General features: G+C 40.5%; 1 protein-coding gene across 4 annotated transcripts; it reads right to left on the reverse strand.

Moving 5' to 3' along the window:
• Positions 1–875: 875 nt before the first annotated feature.
• On the reverse strand, positions 876–22,349 carry trpm2 (transient receptor potential cation channel, subfamily M, member 2). Of its 4 annotated transcripts, XM_085249319.1 has the most exons (34): positions 22,171–22,344; positions 21,922–22,031; positions 21,012–21,085; positions 20,546–20,714; positions 20,267–20,447; positions 19,635–19,798; positions 19,366–19,546; positions 19,174–19,235; positions 18,880–19,080; positions 17,330–17,432; positions 15,991–16,112; positions 14,543–14,917; positions 14,137–14,274; positions 13,918–14,047; positions 13,684–13,829; positions 13,407–13,519; positions 11,239–11,337; positions 10,886–11,099; positions 9,617–9,735; positions 9,399–9,531; positions 8,886–9,057; positions 8,545–8,725; positions 8,233–8,414; positions 6,741–6,873; positions 6,266–6,353; positions 5,671–5,755; positions 5,423–5,568; positions 5,221–5,285; positions 4,836–4,865; positions 4,654–4,740; positions 4,493–4,571; positions 4,308–4,409; positions 3,801–3,917; positions 876–3,699 (listed from the first exon to the last, which is right to left on the reverse strand). In XM_085249319.1, the coding sequence occupies exons 1-34, from the start codon at positions 22,187–22,189 to the stop codon at positions 3,583–3,585; spliced, it is 4,437 nt and encodes a 1,478-aa protein (XP_085105445.1). In that variant the 5' UTR covers positions 22,190–22,344; the 3' UTR covers positions 876–3,582. The 4 variants fall into 4 exon arrangements, 3 of the variants coding, with proteins under 3 accessions (XP_085105445.1, XP_085105447.1, XP_085105446.1); XM_085249320.1 differs by lacking the exons at positions 876–3,699; positions 3,801–3,917 and having other exon boundaries at positions 4,306–4,409; positions 4,654–4,756; positions 22,171–22,347; XM_085249321.1 differs by lacking the exons at positions 20,267–20,447; positions 21,012–21,085; positions 21,922–22,031; positions 22,171–22,344 and having other exon boundaries at positions 20,546–20,653.
• Positions 22,350–23,243: the final 894 nt, after the last annotated feature.

Genomic DNA, 23,243 nt, shown 5'->3' on the forward strand with positions numbered 1-23,243 from the left:
TCATAATGCTTTAATTCTGTGCTGTACATTTGCAGTTTGGCACACAAAATAATACAATTTTAATTTTCACATACAAAAATACAAATTTATGTAACGTGCATATTCTTATCAAGGTCTACCCTGATCAGAATATTTTGATCAAGGTATAGTACTGGCTTTATTTATGTATTTATTTTTCTATGCTTATCGTTCTGTTTGTTTAATTTAGTTGCTTTTTATTCTTGATAGACACTTTAATGATTCTGCAAGAGATATAACTGTGCTACAGGACCTTCATAAAGAATAATAATAAAATGAGTGTAATCTACAATGAACACAAAATGGTTAAAGGTATCACAGGCTCATATTTATGGTCTTATTATGTGAGGTGGTGAAATATTTTATATACAGTATGTACATATACACACTTATACAAAAGTTAAAGAAAAACAGCAAGACTGAGATTGTGCAAAAGAGAATTCTAGCAGATATACTGTAGATGCCATAAATAAATGCTAATTAATTGTTTAATTATTATTAATTAAAGAACGACACTGTGTAGGTCTTCATTGTCTTAAGGCTAACAAGAACAACACTATGCACTAACTAACACACTTAAAGTACTTTTGTTTTTAAGTGTTGTGTATCAACGTTGCCTGATTGAGGTATTTGTAAGTGTTTCCATTTCTGGTATTTTATACTTCTGTGCCATCACACTTTCACTTACTTTCATTCATTACCTGTCTGGGAACCTGAACACGGTTGAACTGAACTGTTTATTTAAAAGAAAATATTGTGCCTTCTTACATCTATTTGACCACTTTACATTTCAGGTCAACATTTTCACGTGTCAGACATGATCTGTTCATAAAATCTAATTTTTATTTTCTGCTGAATTAACATGGAGTCGGGTAATCAATTCAGTTTTATTCAACAGTATGCACCATGCAGTATTGATGTTGTTCATAATTTGTACAGATTGAGATGAATTAAATCATATAATTTACACACAGTTGATCTGGAGCTTTGAATGCTTTTCCAAAGTTGAATTTGCTCAAATTAAAGATGTGAGCATAAAAGATGTTTGACATACAAACTACATCACCCTTTGAGACTAACTTAATTTTCTATGACATACTATAAACAGTTTTTACTCCCTAAGACTTTCTTGATTGCCCCCACTTCATTACACAAAGTAAACCAATAACATCTGCTGTAAATCAGATTTCAATTTAAAAACTGGCAGTAATTTCCTGAAGGAATGGCTCATGTGTTCTTTAATTTTAAGGCTATCGCTTCAGTGCTTCTTTTTCTCTCTTAAGGCTCAATAATTGAGTATATTTCACACAGCATGGTAAATATTTACACCTGTGCAAAGGCGCAACTTTCCACAGGGCAGCTCAAGGGCCCAGAAGCTATGAGGGGACCCTTCAATGTGCACTAGAGGAGTCAGAGAAAAGCCTTAATTTCATTTTACCATAAAAATGATTGAAAAATATAAACAGTGTTGGTATGATAAACACAAAGCAATAGAAAAAAATGATGAGCATAACATGTCATTTTATTGGTTTAAAATAACTTGGGGCCTGTCAACATACACACCCAAGTTATTCTACGTTTAGTTTTTATTGTTATTGTATTCATTGTGACTTTTGTTTGTAGTTCAGTTTAGTTTCAGTTTGCTTGTTTTGGTTTAGTCTTATTAGTTTCAGCATTAGGTTCTATTCTTTTGAAGGGTTATTGTATTCGAGGGCGTACGCCCGAGGCTAGACTTAGTGAAATCGCTGTAGGTGTTACAATAAGGAAGCAGAGCTTTCTGAAAGCAGCTGACTTAAAGTCTTGTAACAAACATGCTCTTCAAAGCCTCACCAGGCAGATTATGATAACAAACGTTACCAAAGATTAAAACTAAGTTTATTTCCGGTTTTTATTTTACTTCATTTTTCCAAATTCACAAATCATTTCAGTTATTTTTAATCCCCCTCAAAAATCTAGTTTCTATTCTTGTTCTATTGAACTAAAATGTTTTTTATATATAGCTTTAGGTAACAACCTTTGTTCAGACTAACAGTGACTCTGTGAGGACAGTTGTTTTTTGCTCCAGAGTGGGAACTCTTCATTTTGTTTTGTTTTTTTGTCTCTCTTTGACGTTGTGGCTAAAAATAGCGTCCGTGCGCTGCCGGGAGGTGGAGATACAAATAATAACAACTGAGAGAGAGAGGGAGGGAGGCCGGGACTCTGGCGCCTGCTCGGCGCACACAGTTCAACTTTCAGGTCATAAAGTCACAACAAATCCACGCGGTTTAGCAGTTACTGCTCTTTCAAGCACACACAGACACAATCGGGATGATTTGTGATCATTTCGTGCCGGGACAGGTGATCGATTGGGCAGCCGGGGAAGGGAGTGAAACCGATACTGCGTAGTCTGGCCACCTCTGGCTGCACCAATGAGAGCCCGCGGAGGCTGCTCCGAAACTAGCGCAGCGCTGCATGCTTGGCAGGTGGACAAAAGCTGAGCTCAGGGCAGAAAAGTGTTTCACAAGCTTCTCTGTTTTTAAACAGGACGGGAGAGAGTGCAACACGCAAACAAACTCAGGGAAACGGAGATAGATAGTGATATCAGCGAGAAAGCAAGCAGCAGTGCCACAAAGTCAAACTGCTTCAATACAAGTGAATAAAAAAAAAATTAATCGAGTAAAATATATCCAAATTAAATAAAGGTGAATCAAGGCAATCTAAAAAATGTAGATTAATATTTAATTTCACCAAGTTGTAACATGATTATTATTATTACTGATGATTGTCTTGTGTGTTATAAAAGAATAAGCTCTATAACTGCTACATACTAATAGACAACTGTAAGTTAAAGCACCCTGTGCGCCATTAGTGAACTCTGTTCACTTATAAGAGATCTGTTCCACTTTTTCTGTCACACATATAACAATGGCTCATATCAAACATCACTGAAGTTTCTAATAATGAGGCCACTATATGTTCAAGTAATCCCTGTCATCTGAGTGCTTGTTTTTATAATATTCTTGGCTCTGTAAGTCATCACTGAGTACATATCCCCAATATGGTATGAGCACAGAAAGGGGAGAGTCTAAAGGGCTGCATAGTCAGGAAAAGATAAATAAGGATTATTTTGAGCTGTGAATCATGCAAAGCTACTCTAGTAGAATTGAAATTTAAAAAAAACATAGAGAGCTGGAAATCAACATAACTAGTCCCCTTTAATTATTCCTCCAATTTCTTATCCAGGTTCAGGTTGCAGGGGGTCTTAGCAGAGAGGCCCAGCTGATCCAGCTGTCCGGGGCCTCCTCCCAGTAAGACATGCCTGAAACACCTCACCTAGACCACCCAGACCACCTCAGCTGGCTCCTTTCAGTGTGGAGGAGTAGCCACTCTTCTCTGAATGTTAATATTTGATTGTTTTTAGTGAGCAGCAGTTAACAGTGTAGGTTCAACATTCATTTCATAGTCAGCAGCAGCACAATGTAGATTATGGCTTTCAGTGCAACACAATTAATCGACATATTTAAAGAAAAGGCAGCAGTGACGGGGAGATGTAGAGGCACATTTACAGCCGCAGCGTCGTGAATGTCAGAACTTCCTGTTGTGCAGCGCAGCAGCCAGCCGCAGCGACTCTCTTTGGTTTGAGCTAAGTGTGGCTTTGCTGCTCACCTCCTGCCACTGAAGAGCACCGTTACTGCTCAGCACCTAAAAAGCAACAGATAATAACATGTAAATGCAGAAAGGAGGAAATGTAAAACAGTCGGCCAGCCAATTTATTCTTCACGCTGTAAAACACTCGATGTTACCGTGTTGTTGATGTCCACCATCACCTGGCTTTTTCTATCCAGGTGAATGTTTAGGACAGTCATTTCCACCCAGGCGTTATCCGTGTTCCTGCAGTCATCCACATAACCCTCAAACACCTAAAACCAAACAACCACGTCCATCAACAAATTAATCGATATCATATTAATGTACCGTTTCAGCCCTGGCAGGATGCTCCCCTTCTCTCTTGAATGATTCAAACATTTCTCAGCTCAGGAAATAAGTAATTTGTCTTTGATGTTTACATTTTTTATTTTATAATGTAATATTTAATCGAATGCTTTCTATTGTATCACTAAATTTACTAACCAGTGTTTATATCAAAGACAAACAGAGGGCCTGTTCTTCCTGCTCTCTCAAAATGCTATCAGTGACAGCTGTTGACATGTTCTTCTATCGAAAGCTGTCGTGCTTTACAGCTGTTCTTTGTTTTCATTGCTCCTGCAGCTACTTTAAAGCTTTACCACCACAGTGCTGCACTGACTTACCTTTGTTCCCTCTGACAGTTTTGCGTTGATCGTTTCATACAGCTTTTTCCCCATCGTTTTTTTAAGAGTTGGTGGCAGTTTATCAGCAGAATCAACAGGGCCCTGAAGGTTTTAAAGCCACAGTGTGATTGAACAGTGCAAAAAAATGTATAAACCACATTAAATGGACAAAGACTGGAACTCACTCCAGGTAAAGATAAAGTTCTTCGACTCTCGTCAAAAACTGCCAGGTACTCCAGAACAGACTTCTCGCTGTCTCGCCAGCTAAAAATAAGTGGAAAGTCTCAGATATTTCTGTGCAAAACAACCTTTTTAAAACCTCTGCAGGGGCATTGAGATGACCTACCGTGTAATCACAAGCTCTACACTGAGGTTTGGACCCAGGCGGCTCAGTGCCCCACGCCCACTGATGCCCGTCCTCCCCCCTGGGTTTCTGAGATGACAAGCTCCTTATCAGACATCAAGACATGCTTTTGAGGTTACTATAAGTAATACTGAATAGGTTCTATATCTGTTCTTGTGTCATACCTGTAATTAGCTAAGGCTTCTGGTTCTGATCTGCAGGGAGAAACAATAGATGAAGAGCGTACAGAGATTGGAGGAGCCGGTCTTGTAATTACACAATAAAGTCAAAGTTAGGCCAGAAAGCTTATTTACTGTGTTCAAATAGATTCGACCTGAAAACTGCTAATTCACTTGTCACCGAGGCCCATTCATTGCCTGCTAATTAATGTTTTTATGGGTATAATATGCAGGTTAAAAACACAATGTGTATACTCACGCAAAATAATCCCTTTCAATGATTACTTATAACCTACTGGAAGAGTGTTGCTTTCTAGACATGTGAAAAACAGACTCTACGCTGTCCTCAAATAAAACGCTAGTGAAAACAGGAAAGTATGGCTTCACACACCCATCCACATGGTCTTCGCTGTCGTCAGAGGTATAATTAGTTGGTTCGTATGAGCTGAAACTGACCTGGAAAAAAAAGGAGATAAAAACCACCAGAATTATTGGACAATTTATCAGTTCAGTGACTTTCTGAGGAGTGGCAACTGGTGACTTTGTGGTGGAAAAAAATAATATTTAATAATATTTAAATATATAATAAGTACCTCCCAGGGCACCTTCTCCTCAGGCACAGGGAAGCGCGTGAGTTTGCTGTTTGGGTAGGAAAACTGACGGGAATACACATGGAAACCGCTTCCTTTCTCCGATGTATTCCTGAAAGAATCTGGGGTCTCATCTACGCCAGCTGGAGCTGCAGGTAACCACAAAAATGTGCGCAAACAGCAGCAGATTTAGAATATTTATCAAACATACAACTGTGACATGTAAATAGTGAATTAAATTTGGTACTGACTCCGTGACTGTGTGTCTTTTGAGGGCAGACCCTGAGATTTCAGACTATCCATAATCCACTGCAGGGCTTTAGTAGACTGGCTGACCTGATGAGACAAAGGAAAGTGGATCAACTACTTCTGTTAGCTGCTTAGATCAAGGACGTCAAAGTAATTTTACACGTATAGCTAAGTTTGATCTTAAGTGGGTCAGAGCAGTGAAACTCCTATTTCTGTCAGTGTAAAGTGTAACTACACGTTTAATCCCCGAGATAGAGATTTTTTTCGTTTAACTGTGAACCCACTGTATAAGTACACATTTCTGCATTAGATAGTGAAGAAAACAGGAATCTTATGCCACTTAATTGGTTATTTGCTACTTTATGACTTTGGTGTAGTATGAATGGAAATGGGGGAGGTGTTTATCAGTAGGAAAAGCCATAAAATGTATTAAAAACGCAGTTCAAAGTCTAAAATTCACACCCCTGACACACAAGAGCGTACCACAAAAAGCGTGCCGTGTCTTTAGTGCCTCAGGTCACCCTCCATTAGCATATCGTGACATATTACAGACACAGGTGCAACATTAGTGCCAACCAAAAGAAATCAGGCCACAACCTGCTCTTCAAGTTGAGTCAGTCTTTTCAGCATGGCAGCAGTGCTCGTTTCCCCATTTCTCTCCAGCAGATCAGTTATGATGTTAACCCTGCAGAAACAAGTGTCAGTTTGAAAATTACTTAAAGAAAATCATCAGTCTTTACAATAAAACAAACAGGAAATTATTATATACTACTTTTTTTTTTAATAACAGAGTGATTTCAATCATTTTTATGTAAATATTGTTTGGTGAAGCAGCCACATCCAAGTCCTTGGACAGAAAATATCTCAAATTACCCTAAATCTATCCAACTGTGTGTGATACATAAGGTGATTATGCATGCAAATTGGTCCTTTGGTCTCTAAAAGCTCATTAAAAAAAAGAACGTGCAATCACATTTTGGCTGGACTGCTCACTCCGTTTTATGGAAACTGGTGTGATGATGCATAGACAGCACACATACAGCGACTTTCAGCTACATTACTGTGAGATTACTTCTGGGCTGTGTCCAGGATGCGTCTCTCCGTGCTCTGGCTCTGCTCCTGCCGTGCAGACACCAAGTATCTGTCTTTCATCAAGGACTCCCAGGTCAGCAGCTCCTCATCCTCTGTCGGGTTGAGCTCATTCTCTGAAAAACAGCATCACATGCTTTGAATCACTGCATAACCTAATTCTGCACATCCATGCGGACAGAAAACCCTGCACAACAGATAAACTGGGAGTGAGTTAAACAGAAAGAGCAAATACTAGCTGCTCAGCGACCTTTTCTTTTCAGTTCATGTTCAGTTTGGGGTTTTTTTTTTTCTGTATTTTATAGTATTTTATAGTTATAATAATCTTTTTAAAACACAAATTAGGTTTTTGTTTAAAGCACTGTCAGGGTCTGCAGATGACCTCTGAATACATTAAACTTTCAGCATCTTCACTGCCACGTTCTCAACAGCACCAAAAACAGGTAAAAATCTGTCGACCATGAGCAGAGGCAGAGGAGATCATCTGCATTAATGAGATAAATAAAGGGTCATACTCTGGTTACAGTATGATGGGGATAAACTGATCCATCTCCATGGCAACCGGGCAAGCTTCACCTGCTGACGAACACCATGAGATGTGGCTAAAAGCTCTGAAACTTGTGTTTAGATCTAGTTTTGAAAACGGAAGCCTTCACCTGCATTTGAGATACTTGTTTTGATGTGACCTAAATGTGGGATTTCAGTCATGTGATCTGGTTTTGCTCACATGACTGACCTGCTTTTGGAGCCATACTCACTCCACTGGTCACTCAAGAAACAGTTTTATGTGACAGAAAATACAATATTAGATCTTTTGATCTTGTTATTTCATAGTTTTAGTTACAGTGAGTTAAACGTCACCACTAGATGTCAGTAGATTGCAATCAACTGAGTTCTATTTTCTAAACTCTCCCAATTTAGGTGCATAATTCTAGATAAGTTGGTATTGGACTTGGACACTTAGCAAATCAGCTGTCACACGATGTGAGAATATGGTCAAACTGTTCATCAGAGGGAAAGTGGGATCTTTAGGACACTTGAGCCTAACATTAGATGGAGTGATGCCAGAGTAAAAGCAGCTGTTGTTTAGCCGACTCACTGTCTGCTGTACAGAGATGCGAGGGTTGCATGGCTAATCTGCTGATATGTTTTTGTGTGCTAGAGCACTGACTTCAGTTCAGGAGATGAAGCTTGAGGTGATGAGGAAGAGGATGACCTTTTTAAAAAGATCCCATCTCTTTCCTTAGCGTTTTCACCATACATAGGTCTAGCTACCATCTTTCATACCTTGAGTCTGAAGTTGCAGGCACAAATTTAAATCTGCCTTCGTGGCATGTGAACGCCTACAAGTTCTCTTCTTCTTCACCTTTGGGGTACCCTGTATGTGGGTGGTCTGTAGCCATGTACATAAATAATGAAGCATTTTTAATTACACAAAAGTCTGCAAAGGTGTGGATAAACACTTCAGCACTTACTGAACTCTTTGTATATTTTGGGGGGCCTCCGCAGCACCATGCTTCTGATGAAGAGGTAGATATGACTGAGGATGATGAAAGGAGGAGGGGCAGCAGGTCGACTGTGGTACTCCTTAATTAACTCGTATCTTTGAAACTTCCATATTTTGTCTGTGTTGTCCTGGACTTCCTCAAATGTAAAGCTGTGCGGGACGATAACACGAAACATAAGGAAGTTTAAAAATAAAAAAAAGGCGAGGGCTCATCATCATCATCATTAAAACAGTAAGATGACAGAAAAGCTCATACACTTTGATGACAAGGAGGACTCACTTGAAAATTGCTATTAAGAGGTTGAGCAGCAGTATGTTGGCAAAGAGCAAATAAACACAAAGCATGATGATGGTGAGCCATTCAGGAAAGACCGGGCTCTGGTTTTCGTTCAACACGGGACATTTAGGCTTCAGGGGATCTGTAGCATTCACGCTGCAAGAGTTCATGTCAAACTCAGTGTCTGCAGGAAGAAAAATGACATCCTCATTAGTGATGAGCAAAGTTGAAGCCTTTGGAGGAGAATAAATATGTGTAACAAAATACTGAAACAAATTATTACAGCTAAAATAAAAAAATATATATATATTTTTTAAAGTATAAGATTCTCAAAATCCACTCACTATCAATATTTTTGGGAAACTGGCCAAATATGATGAGGTATGGCTCGTAAAGCACCCCACGGATGATCCAATCCAGACGATTTTCATTGTGGATGAGGATGCCTTGTTTGGCGACACCATAAGCCACCACCCAGATACTCAGGAGGAACATGAAGAAGAACATGTCCATCATCTGGAGGATAGAAAGGCACCAATCACAAGCAAGAAACACTCAGAAATTGACACATTTAGAAACACGGTTGCAAATTCTGACATCTCATGTATGCTTAGGGAGTAAATAAAGTGTAGCTGAACACAAAGTTGAGGTCTGACTGACTGAAATAAGTGTGGTAACAAAATGATCCAAGTGTTCAAAACACCTTTTTGAAACACAAGGACTACATTTCATCTGCAGACTATGATCGAGGCTCGGTGAGGTAGAAGCCTCTTATTGTATTAGGTAAGCGTGTTTTTTTGGTGTAGCCATAAAACCTCAGGTCAGCATGCTTTGTATTTGTTCTGTAAACCCCTCACCATCTTTCTGACTATGATGATTTTGGGTCCAAGGGTTCGGCTGATCGTGAAGATGGCCATGAGACGGAGGCAGAAGACCACAAAATCGATGCAGAGGATGATTTTACCCAGATAAAACAGCTCGGTTGTCAGCCTGAAGTAGGAAAAGCTTGGTGATTCATAGATAATGCAGTGGGTGGATTGATTTCCACAGACTGTCTTAGAGAGCAAAAACCCACCTAAATGCAAGGCCGATAAGGAACAGGACGATGGAGAGGACATCTAAAATATTCCAAAACTCATTGATGTACATCTTGGCTTTCTTACGAAACCCAAAACCATCTGGATCATGAAAGAGCTGAAAGAGAAAAGAGAATTAGACATAAGAGGATTTTATATTACTTAGCATTCGACATACAATCACCTATCATTTAAATTATTTTGATTACTTTCTAATCAATAAATAAATCATTAAAGGATAAAGAAGCCTTTGAAATGAAAACAACAAAAAAAGACAGAAAAAGGGAGTTACTCAGGGACAGGATTTAGGTAGGTAAACAAATTGACTGCCCTCTGTACATCAAGGGGAACTGTGTTAAAATGGGTCACACCCAGAAATCCTCTGAAGACCTTTCCTGCCAGCACCATGTGGGTTATTAAGAAGGTACAACAGCAACTACAACTGCTGGAGCCTACAAGCTGCAGGCCTTGCCTTTTAAGCTCCTCTGCTTAGAACGTAATGGCATATCGTATCTCTGAGTAACAGATCACAGAGCTCTTCAGTGGGTCATCAACACAGCACAGAAAACCATGGATTGCTGTTTACCCTCCCACTGCCAGCTCCTGTCACCTCTTAGGGCTGCACACTTGCTATAATTCCTCACATCCAGGACGCCACCTGTTTGACCTGCTACCCTCTGGATGGAGCGGGACCTTCAGAGCATTTTAAGGACTCAAAGACAGTTCGTTCCCAGGGCCATTTACACAGTGAATTTCAGCTAGGAGTAAATGTCTGTTTACAGGTTATATAATGACTACCTTTTAGGGAAATGACTACTAAAGGTAATTACTTTCAAAGATAATTATATTCATTCTGGTGCAATAATTACTCTCACTGGTGAAACAATGTCATTCATACTACCCCAAAGATTACCCTGATGTAATTTTATATTTATTTATTTGTGTAATGCTTCCTTTTCAGGCGCATGCTTATTCTTTTCTGTCCTATTTTAAATGCATTCGTTTTTGCTGCATTTGTTACAACTACAAAGGTTTTCTATTCTCTGTGGACTTGCTCTGTTACACTGCTCCCTCCTCTAAAAGAAGAAGGGTACTCACCATTTCTTACTGCTGACCTTTTAGACATTTGAGCCTCTAAAGGTGAATGGGGCCACTGTCTGTGTTGAAAAATTCAAAGACTGTCTCTCTACAATACAGTACAGTGCACACAAAGAGAAAAAAAGGCTATTTGTTTGTTGTTTTGTATCATTTGAGCCACAGTTTCTCACCTGTCTGATCTCCTCACACACCAACGAGAGCAGCCAGATGTAGAGCAGCAGCTCGCCAGCAGAGGGCGTGCTCTGGAAATCGATCATCAGCACCACAGCAAACAGGAAGAGGAAGGCAAAATAAAATACAATGTTCCAGTAAAATTTAACCTGTGGGGAGGTGTACAGGTACATCAGCCTGGACCAGCAGCCCAGAGGCTTCATGGGCTTCAAGCTGTGGACAGAAAGATCACTGCAGTTAGAGAGACAATGCCATGTTTTCATGTATCCACTGTTTATTCAACTTCAAATGACATTAAGGTCATGCAGCGATGAGGGTTGATATTTGCATTAAGGAACAAGTATGTACATACGGGCCATAACCATTTCTTCTAAGTGTGCTTCCTGTCAGGATCTCCACTGTCTTCATCTCCTCGTCTTTCGCAGTTTCTCTCTGGATGATTTCATCATGTCTGTGGAAAAGTTACACTTTTGACCACAGCTGAAACTCAATCAGGTATTATTATTAAAAAGAATACAAGCAGAAAGTTAAATTGGGGCATTGTTTAATTAACAATGTCAAAAACCCTCCAAACAAAGGCATTTGAAACCATTAATCACATTCGTCAATAATGAATCGTAGTTTAAATGCGTGGCACCTCGCATTATGAACATTGTTCAGCATATTATGAAGAATACGCATTGCTCTATAATTCATAACAACTATCTCAATTAAAGTTAAAATCTAAAACGATAAATAATCCATCCATTTCTTCCTTTGGGTCACGGGGGGCCTAAACAGAGAAGTCTACACCTCCCTTTCCCCAAGCCACCTCCTCCAGGTTATCCAGGGGAACACAGTGGCCAACCGAGTGTGTCCAAGGTCTACCCAAGGGCCTCCTCAGAGTAGGACATGCCCGGGAGGCGACTGCCCCAACTGGCTCCTTTCGACATTGAGGAGTAGCGGCTCTACTCTGAGTACCTCCTGAATGACTCCTCAACCTATTTCTAAAGAAGAAAGCTAATTTCCGCCACTTGTATCTGTGATTTAAAATAATAAGTAACAATAACAGGCTTAAAAAGGAGGTTAGGCATAACATTTAGGACACAACAATTTTCCAGTTTTTGGCATCAATTGAGACGTTAACAATTAGATTAAAGTACAAGTACATCTAGTACCGACAGTAGTAACAATTAGTCACACACATCCTTACATTACACCAGATGTAAGAATCTCCACTTAGTCACTGTGTAAACTGTCACGTTTCTCTCGGTGAACTTCTGTTTAGCATCCATGGTGTTGTTGTCAGATTTTCCTCCTATGGGTTTTTGGATGTTAACTATTGTTTGGCCATATAGCTAATCTCTGTCAGGGAAACTTCCAGCAAAATACACATCTAAATCTTGGAAAGTGACTTCATTTTTTCCCCTGAATGCACTGATGAAAGCTTTATCTGCATTTTCCCTCCTTTATCCTTCTTATTTGCTTTAAAAATTCATCCACACATGGCAGCAATTCCATGGTGTATGAAAGATGAATCAGGAGTCATTTTAGATGACACAGTTGTAGATATGTGTTGTACGGTATATTTAGTCAGTTTCTGTCAAATGAAAACAAGTGAGAGTTGTCTGTGCCTGGACATTACATTGGTGGCTTACTGTATATTTATGTATTTGTGTATGTTTAAAATTAAGTTAAAGTAAAACTTTTAATATGTATGTATTGTGACAAAGTGGTAGGCTTGAACTTATTTACCACTTGTGCCTTAAACATATTGATTTATCCCATGTTATTTTACAGTTGGCCATAATGCTTTAGTTTAGACATTGCTGGTGTAACTTTGCTCTACATACTCTCCTGGGTTTGTTTGTGGTAGCGTTATGTTACAGTTTACATCCATGCATATGCTTTTAAAGCAAATACTACTTAACCATCAGGTGGTTTGAATTTTTTTCTGCCGTAGGCAGAATGACACGGTAAATTATGTTTGCTTTTGTTGCTTTGGTTATAATTACCTTTGTTTGTCCCTTTGTTCTGGTCATACAGCCAAAACAGGTGTGTGGGAGGGGCCGAACTGGCACTTCCTTTTTATATAAGGTCATGAGGTCATTGATTGCATCATTGGGTACAACCAAATGAAGGGTTTTTCCTTTTGTATAGTAATGTTTATTTTCTTCAGGGTTGTTTTGAGATGGTAGAATGGAGATGCCAGGAAAAAAAAATGTGACCAGTGTTGCGTTGATGCAGTCTATTTATCACTTTCCTTACCACTTGCTCTAACCTACTTCAAACACATCTGTACAGTAGCATGGCATTATCCATTGTTAGGCAAAAAAGCCTTTTGTGTGTGGTCTAAAGCCAGCCCATCCAACTCCCTAGTAGTCATTTACATATGCTATGCTTCCTTTCTTCACTTGGGAAGAATTTATTTATCTTATCTCTATTTTGCTCCATTCTGTTTGCCAGTGTTAATAAAAACACATATAAACACAGTAGCATTGTACAAGCCATTGTACCCCTTAGCTGGCTGGCAGGTCTCACCTGAAACACAGAAAGCCAGTGAAGATAAGAGGGAAAAACACCATGCAGATCAGCACTCTCCACACAGGGTTCTCTACTGAAAGCTTACCACACCAGATCTGAGTCAGCAGAGCCTGAAAGACACGTTTACACAGACTGCATTATAATGCAGCACCAAGAAAAAGTTTGAAATTAAATTGAGCGATTTCTTAATTTTGTAACTTTAATTGATCTACTCAACATTGTGATGTATAACACACTGGCAATCCCCTCTGGAAAAATCTAAAATTTCCTCTACCTGAACACCAGACTGAGCTATGACGTTTTTGTCATCTGCCTCGAGTGCCAGCCGCAGGCATGTCGTTCTGCCCCACAAGTGTGACATGCGAACCAGCAGTTTCTTAGCGCGCGACTCGTCACTGTTGTGGCACTCGGTGAAGACACCTGGGACACACATATACGCAGCCTGAGGATAAATTCAAGCTCCGCAACAATCACGGTCAATTCAGCCATGTTATGATATGTGTTATACCAATGGCATGTTTCTCATAGTGATTGGCGAGTTCTCGCATTTCTTCTGCATCATCTGCATCGCTTCCTTCTCGTGCCATTTTCTTCAGGATCTTACTGGCAGCCAGAGCAGCAGACATACAATCCCTACACTGTTAGTACACAGATACAGAAAGATGTGAGGTCATAAACACGCCACGCAAGCAGCTATGGTTGAAGTTTCCAGAAGTGCTTTCGTCACCTGCTCCCAGGCAATTTCAGCCAGTTCCTTGTTATTCTGGACGACAGCCCAAAGGAAAAGGTCTGTGCCCGGGTCCCTCTGTGTTTCAGGACTGTCCTCCCTGAGCTGAGCTTGGGAACTTGTCTGACTTTTAGACGGCTAAAAAGAAAGTGAAGGAGTCTGTTATTATTATATGATTAATGTTCACAATGCCAGGATTTCTGATATAATGATACCCTACAGCATATTCAGTCTAAATACTTTGCATATTTACTGAATATTTTACTCCTACTAACATCTATTTCCATAAAATAACCTTTCTCAAATTATAAAAAATAAAATTGGGTAAGATACAACACGTGATTAATTGGCAAAAAGACAGATTCAGTGTTTCAAACAAAAAAACAGAGTGGATGAACTAACTCACTGACAGTGACGTTTCATCCATGGACATGTTTAACTGGTCTGTGGTGGTGGAGGGAGGATAGAGGGGCTGGGTGAACTTCCCCAGCAAGTGGCGCACCACATCAGAGACATAAGTTAAGGAGATCTTTTCGCCTTGCTCCCTGCAAGCTCGAGGTCTGATGCCGAAAGCTTGCCTCCCGCTGCGTCGAGCACTGTGGATCCGCTTAGCCAGCTTGCGCAGAAAGAAGCAGCTGGGCAGCTGTGTGTAGAGCTCACACAGAGTTTCCTCCTCCTGCAGGAAATCCCTCAGACTCACACCGTTCTCCAGCAACAGACTCACAAACTGAGGCTTGTTGCCAGCCAGGGCTGAGAACATGGCCCAGTGGAGGTCGCTGGACTAGAAGCAGGAAAAAAATCAGAACAACATCATCAGAATTTTTGTTGTTTTTTTGTCTAGTATCATTGTTTTAGAAACAAAGGATGGTGTGATGGCAAAGTTCAACATGGAGACAATAAAATGAAGGAAAAGCAGACTGCTATTTCTTTCTAGACCTCTTCTCTGCTACTCGTAAAACCTTTATAATATGATGCATGCTGCTGCTGAATCAGCTGACTTTATGGTGTTATGGTGGCAAGAAGGCTTTCTGTATTGATAATATGGGCTGGGTTTACCTTTGGAACCAGTTTCGAACACAGCAAACTCTCCCTATAGTTAAACCTATATGTATGTCAATTATTTACAGTTTTTCACTTCTCCAGTGAAAATGGCATGTGTGGCCAGTCTGGCACCTGATAGGCTCACATAATTACCTATTTCAGTTTTCCCATTCAATAAATTTATCTTACTAATACAAACCAGGATTTCAATGCTTTTTAATCACAAAGCCTGTGCTGTAAAGGTCATGATTTTTCTCTTTCATTTCAATTCCCTTTTCCCCCCTAACATCAGAAATCAGACTAAGCAGTCACACAAGAGGTAGGTATCAACTAAATAAGGCAACCCAGAGTTTCCCAATCTAGCTATGAGTTTGTTTGCACAAAAGGGAAGCATGTAACCAATCAGAAACATGGACAGCTTTACTAGCAACAGAGTGATATACTTTACAAAGAAGGTTAAATGTTAGAGAAAAGACTGGAAAAGCAGTGTGCATGAAGTCCAAGAAAAGTGTGTAAACTGAAAGTAAGTAGAGAAGAAATATAAAAACGTTAATTTATTATTTTATTTTTACATAATTCAAACAGAATTACATTTTAGAATAACATCACCAGGTGCAAGGCTTAGGTGCCTTGCCTTACAGAAGAATAAAATTCAGCATTACTTGCAGCCAGCAGGACAGAAGGAAGGGATAAAGTTATTTGGAGGAACTGATGTTTCTTATTGATGTTCAGCAGGAAATGGGGGAGAAAAAACACTATCTGGGTAACTGATCAGAGAGTGATGTTGGTTTTCTATTTAAAAGACAAACCCACCTTCCACTGGCTCTCCTCAGTGAAGATCTCAGTCTCAGCTATATCCACCCGGTTCCAGGTTATAGCCAGCTCCAGCTGCCTATTCCAGCATTCAACTTCCAGGAATTCACTGGATCTTGAGGCTGAAAGGAGAATTTACAGTGATTCGATTTATTTGTCTCTTGTCTCTCTAAAAAGCTCATCCACTGCTCGGTGCATTTTAGATAGTATCGGAGCGATCGTGGCTCAAGAGTTGGGAGTTCGCCTTGTAATCGGAAGGTGTCCATGTTCGAGCCCCGGCTCAGACAGTCTCGCTCGTTGTGTCCTTGGGCAAGACACTTCTCCTACCGCCTACTGGTGTTAGCCAGAAGGGCCGATGGCGCGATATGGCAGCCTCGCTTCTGTCAGTCTGCCCCAGGGTGGCTGTGGCTACAACTGTAGCGTGGCTACAACTGTAGCTTGCCTTCACCAGTGTGTGACTGGGTGTGTAAAGGGCCTTGGGGTCCCTAGGGGGGACTAGTAAAAGCGCTATACAAATACAGGCCATTTACTATTTGAATGTAAAAAGTTGTTTTTTTCATTTATCCAATGACTAATCTAATTGATTTTTAAATAAATTCTTACACATCTGAGAATGATGTTTTTCCCCCAGCAAATCTTTTAAAAATATTTATATTACAACAAAAAGACAAGCAAGAGTCCAGTCTGACAAGATGGAAGCATGGACGTGTTTGGCTTATCATCAAAACCAAATATCAAACATAAACCAATTATTTTTCTATTATAGTGTTCTTGATGCATTAGTACAGGAAAATTTCCAGTTGTACTACCAGGACTGTAGTCATGTGACTATAATGGGAGACACTGGATGACCTACATTAGCTGAGATAGCAGAAAGGCGCCCAGATAATGTGGTTTAATTACCCAGATGGATGGAAAGTCTGGACAAAGCAGATAAACTAGAATGATGACTCATCACGGTCAAAAGATTAAGTGAATGTTCAGTGTGGTGGACACACTTACGGTTTCAGTGCACTTTAGCTCAGATTTCTTTGCTAAGCTTGGTTTAAATGGGTTTCTTAGGTATTTTTTCAGAATATCATGAGGCGTTATTAGTCTGAAGGAAGCATGGCACATTTTTAAAGACATCAAGTGTAGTTTTCTCTCTGTAAAGATGGTATCAAAATATCTTCAACTGTGGGACATTCGATAGCACATTTATTTTTCTGACTGGAAATATTATACTTGCTAAGAGCCTGTTTGGCACTAAGCCAGTCCTTCTTCATACTTAATAGCGTGTGTTATGTTTGTAGGCTGTCTGGTTAGGATCCGGGCATTTGCTTCAAATCCATATTCTTACCTTTGAGTAGTGCTTGAAGAATGGCCACATCCAAATCCCCGTGATAGTCCTCGCTCACTCTGAACACTGTCAGCAGGTGTGACATCCTGATAATGTCCTGAATCTACAAATTCAATAAAGAAAAACGTTTAAATACTGGAACCACTGTTTCTTTGGCTCTGGCTCAGACATCTCTGGTGAGCACACAACAAACTTCGTGCAAATATTTTCATCTTTGATATTTAGTCATTTAGCTGCAGGAAACAGTTCTGCAGCTAAAACTGTGCTGTTCAACATATGTTACTGAAGATGCATGGTGATGAAGATGAAGGTGTCATCCTGACAAAGAAAAATGTGAACAGCAAATGTAATAGACCTAAATCTGACATAAGACAAGCAGACATGAAACACATGAAGGGAGAGGAGACTTAGACACAGGGGGGTGAGGACCTTAGAGGAATCGAATATATATCGAATATATATAAGGTGCAATATGGGAAGAAGGCAAGCCAGCAGAGGCAGTGTGATGCTTTGTGCAATGTTCTGCTGGGAAACCTTGGGTCCTGCAATTCATGTGGATATTACCTGGAAATGTACTAACTAGCAAAGAACTGTTGCAGACGATGTAGAACCTTTAATGGAAATGGTATTCCCTGATGGGTGTGGCTTCTTTCAGCAGGATGATTCTCCCTGCCACAAAGCAAAATAGTCCAGGAATGGTTTGAGGAGCACAACAACGAGTTTGAGGTGTTGAATTAGCCTCCAAGTTCCCCAGAGCTCAATTTCCCCAATCGAGCATCTATTGGGGAAATAAAGACTGATAATGACTGAACAAAAAAACCTATGTACATGGATGCCCACCTCACAATTAACAGGACTTATAGGCTCTGTTGCTAACATATTTTTGCAGCTATAACAGGACACCTTCAGGGATCTAGTGGACTCCATGTCAAGGTCGATGGGTCGGAGTCATTTTGGCAGCAAAAGGAGGATAAACACAATATTAGACAGATGGTCATAATGTTATACCTGATTGGTGTATATACATTGTGGCAATATCTAACACAGAAAACATCATCTGAGATGATAATGTCAACTACTAGATCAGTCACAAAATATGACTCATGACCATCCAAGTAAGGCATGTATGAAAACACTGCTTTTACACTGTCAATTTAGGGCAGCTATTGCATAAACATAAGTCTGGGTGGTTGTCTAATATCCATCCATCCATCCATCCATCCATTCGCTTATCCTTTTCAGAGCCTATGCCAGCTGTCATAGGGCAAGAGGCAGGTACACCTTGGACAGGTTGCCAGTCTGTCGCAGGGCTAACACACAGAGACAACCATTCGCACTCACATTCACTCCCGCAGTCACACCTATGGGCAATTTGGATTAATCAATTAACCTATCCCCACAAGCTGCATGTCTTTGTACGGTGGGAGGAAGCCGGAGTACCTGGAGGGAACCCACGCAAACACGGGGAGAACATGCAAACTCCACACTTTGGGCAAAATAGCTTCTATAGTAAGTTCAGTAATTTTATGGTATTCAGTATATTTACATACCTTCTTGGTCCATTCTATGATTTTGCCATCTGAGAATTGTTCATACTCTTGACCAAAAAACTTCTTCATCAACTGCTGGATGAGGGCAATAGTGACTCGGATTAGTGGCAGTCCTGACACGTGTGCAATAACATCTGCTATTCTCCCAGAGCCCTCCAAGATCACGCATGGTGTTCCATGGAGCATAGCATTGTAGATGGTCTGAGAGGAGACACACAGGGCAGTTATACAACACACACACACTGACACTGACACTGACACTGGGGGAGAGAGGCCAAAAAACAGCTGACTCACATTCAGCGTGCCTCCTCCGCCATCCAAAACCACACACACCACAGGAATAGTCACACCAGTCCCTAAAGATCAAATATTTGATCAATTAAAAAATATATATATCAAAAGCTTGAAAGATATATTATCATATTTCAATAAATATCTGTGTTGTCTTATTGATTTTTTTTAGATACTACATCTGTTATCTTTAACCTTTATTTCCAAGACACTTTCTGGTGATCCACATCTCTAGGCAGCTACGCAATTTAATCTCTACACCATAATGTCCGTGGGTTCCATCATCCACCAGTAGGAAGTGGGTATGGTTGCTGTCGAGAGTGGATAGTTGGCCCTGGTTCCCAGTGTCCATCAAATAATGGGCAGGGAAGCATCCCTAAAGGAAAAAGACGGAGAGTGAGAAGAATTTACAGTAACCGAATGCTAAGAAGATGATGCCATCTCACCATAAGTGTTTGTCCTACCTCTGGATGCACCAGTGCTTTCCTGTTATGAATTATCCCCCATGTTGCCACTCCAATAGTTACAATCTTGCCCTGCATGGAGCTACTCATGGCGTAGTCCCTCACAGCCTGCCCCACGTGCTTCATCACACCTGCGTGGGAACCACCAGTGATGATCCATGCACCTGCGTACAAAGCAGCATATTCACCAGTAGAACAAAATATCTCTAAAATATGAAAGTCAATATTAAGAGCCTTACAGTCCTGACTTTAAAGATAGGACTCCTATGTGAATGTTTTTCTGGAAACAACCTAAAAATCATGCAAAAAAAGGGGGGTGGGGGTGGTTAATGGGGGGGGGTTGAGTGTGGGACTGTTTCTGGGCCTGGAGCAATCATTTTCTGAAAGCTTCACAAGTCCGCAAGGTTACCAGGAAACCAGGAGAGATATTCAGGATGCTAGAATTACAAGTTTTTACTGTTTTTACAGTTAGTACAAACGCAAACTACATATAGCTGAAGTCTATCTGACTACCAAAATGAACAGAACAGAAGCACGGGAGGTGGCACGTAGCCATAAAAACACTACTTTCTGTGCAATGAATGATCTCTCACACACAAATCTATTGCTCGCTTGCTCTTGTTCTGGCTGACCTGTTGTCTGGGCCACTTTGATCAGCCCTCTGTGGAACATGTTCTTAAGATGAGACTTCAGATAGAAATTCTTGGCTCCTCCGGTAACTGAGATCAGTAGATTGGGGGGGGACAGTTTCCATTGTTCAGTCAATAACTGGTACAGGATCTCAGGGCTGGTGTCTGTGGACACTCGGGCGTACTGACGGTGGACATGTACACACAGATTTAAAGGATGGCATAAAGACTTGCAGATGTGCATTTACACAGTAACATAATGTAGAGTAAGGACTGGCTCACCTTGCCTGTCTTTTGTCCCAAACCACCAAAGCTGATGTCTCCAAAAGCGTCAGTGGGCGCTTCACGGACATGTCTGTGTATGTTCCACGACTCGCCTGTGAAGTCTTCTGGCTTGATGGCTTCGTCTGTATGATCAGTTTTTGCGTAGCCACACTTACACACATCCCCACTACAGAAACAGTAGAGAAACAGAAGCCGATGTTTAAGATTTAAAAAAGTATAAATACATTAATTCTTCTTCACCTGCTTTGCAGATATCCAGTAGTTTTAATTAAAAAGCTAATTTGTTTAGAAATGCCCATTTTTTAGTGTTCAAAGTTTGTTTTGCATTCTGTATTTTATTTAGCTGAAAACTGCATTATCATGTAACTGTCCCCACAGCACCACTCTATTACAGCAACAACAAGAAGGTCAGTCCTAAGTCAGTCCTCATCAATTCAGCATAGTGCAGAGCAGCCCAGCTTACCTTCCATCTTTTTCAAAAAAGCAGCATTCCTTCTTGCAAATGTTTTCCTTGATCCAGGAGGCGAGAGCAAGGCGCTGGAACGAAGGGGACAGAAAAAGGTGTTTAGAGGGTCTGGCTGTGTTAACCGCCAGAGTATGAACTAGCCGTGACTCCAAGCCAGCTTCCGACATCCTGGCACAACATGGGAGATTGTGTTGATGAGATCGAGCTTAGGATGAGGTCTGCCAGAGTGGCAGGAGAGAGGAGGCTCTGCAGCAACCGCTTTGGGTGCTCGACATTGCAACAGTGATGTCAGAGCTGTGTTGCTGCTGAGCAAGCTGCACGAACCTAATACTTACTGTAGAGGAAAGGCAGCAGTCGGGCAGTGGTTGTGGATCAACACATAAATGCGTTAATGAGTGAGTTAATTGCACTCAGATTTCTTAATGAGGGCATAAAAGAGCAATGATTTTTAAGGAACTAGCACAATTTAAAAATAATTCCTATCATTATAGCCAAACTATTATACTTGTGAACAAAACATGAAAGACAGTTTAGGTTTAACATAACATGAAATAGTAGAAATCAAAGCACATTTATTCAGTTACTGTACTCTACTTTGCTCACACATTTTAATTAAGTATCTTGATTTCATGATGTCTGGCTTCTCCTCCACTCTATACAGCACTTTTCATCACAGGAGCTATTTGCCAGCTACACTTTGTAGATTAATATTGTATATATGAAACTCATGATAGGTTAATGTAATATAAGTCATTACATGAATACTTTTGGTTTTGATATATTACCCCATTTATAGTGAAGTTTAGAAAACAGTACTTTTAATATGGATATGATATAGTTACAATGCCAGTTTTCTTAATCCTAATCCTGTGTGAAAAATAAAAGCTTGTGACAGATAAACACCCACCTTATACAAAGCAGAACCCAATCCTTGATATATTCCATGTGTTTTTTGCTGCTGCAACTGCTGAGTCACTTGGTGTGGGTGAACCTTGCTCTCAAATTTAGGTAGCATATCTGAAAGCGCAATAAAAAAAAAAAGAAAAGCTTGCTGTGTAAAAGATTTCTTGAAGAGCTAGCGTCCAAAAACAACAACAAGAAATAATTTACAGCTAGTTACACACAGATAACACAACATGTTTAAGCCCACACTGACCAGCTGTTTCAGACATCATCAACGAAGCCTTCAAGACGCCTCACATGAGAGAGTGAGAGGCTGCGTGACTTTATCACATCACACTGTTAAACTGGCTCCTCCCTCAGAAAACAATATAAACCACCAAGGGATTTCACTAGATGACATAATCTGCTATCTAGCCAGGCTTCGTATTACTCACAGTTACATAGCCTGAGATATACCCTCACTGGCCACTTCATGAGGTACACCTTGCTAGTACTGGGTTGGACCCCCTTTTGTCTTTCAAGATTTCTGGTCCATGTTTAGTTGATAGCATCACACAGCTGCTGGAGTTGGCTGCACATGAATGATGTGAATCTCCCATTTCACCACATACTAAAGGTGCTCTATTGGATTGAGATCTTGTGACTGTGGATGCTTTTTGATTAAGGTGAACTCAGTGTCATATTCAAGAAACCAGTTTGAGATGATTTGAGCTTGTGACATAATGCATTATCCTGCTGGAAGCAGCCATCAGAATCTGGGTACACCGCAATCAAAGGGATGGACATGGTCAGCTGTAGTGTTTAAGCAGTGGTCAGTTGGTAATGAGGCGCCCAAAGTGTAACAAGATCTCCCACCACCATCAACCAAGCCAAAGCATAGATGCAAAGCGTCCATGCAATGTTGTTAACGCCAAAGTCTGAGTCCAACATCCAAATGTTGCAGCAGACTCATGAGACGAGAAATTTTTCCAAGCTTCCATTGTCCAATTTTGGTGAGTATGTAAGAATTGTAGCCTCAATTTCCATTTCCTCGCTGACAGGAGGGGCACCCAGTGTGGTCTTCTGCTGCTGTAGTCCATCTGAGCTGTGCACTCAGAGAAGCTCCTGTACATACTTTGGTTGTAACGAGTAGTTATTTGAATTTTTTGTGTTGTGTTTTCTGCCCATTAGCTTGATGCAGTCTGGCTATTTTCCTCTATTCTGCAACATCAACAAGGCATTTTCACCCAGAGAACTGCTGCTCACTGGATTTTTGCTATTTTTCAAACCATTGGGGAAAAAAATCTAGCACCAACAACTGCTTCATGTTCAGTCACTTAAACCACC

The sequence above is a fragment of the Mchenga conophoros genome, linkage group LG16 (genome assembly GCF_057382185.1).
Source record: "Mchenga conophoros isolate Kocher_MC1m ecotype Shallow Benthic linkage group LG16, M_conophoros_male_GT1.1, whole genome shotgun sequence".
Classification (NCBI taxonomy): Eukaryota; Metazoa; Chordata; class Actinopteri; order Cichliformes; family Cichlidae; genus Mchenga; species Mchenga conophoros.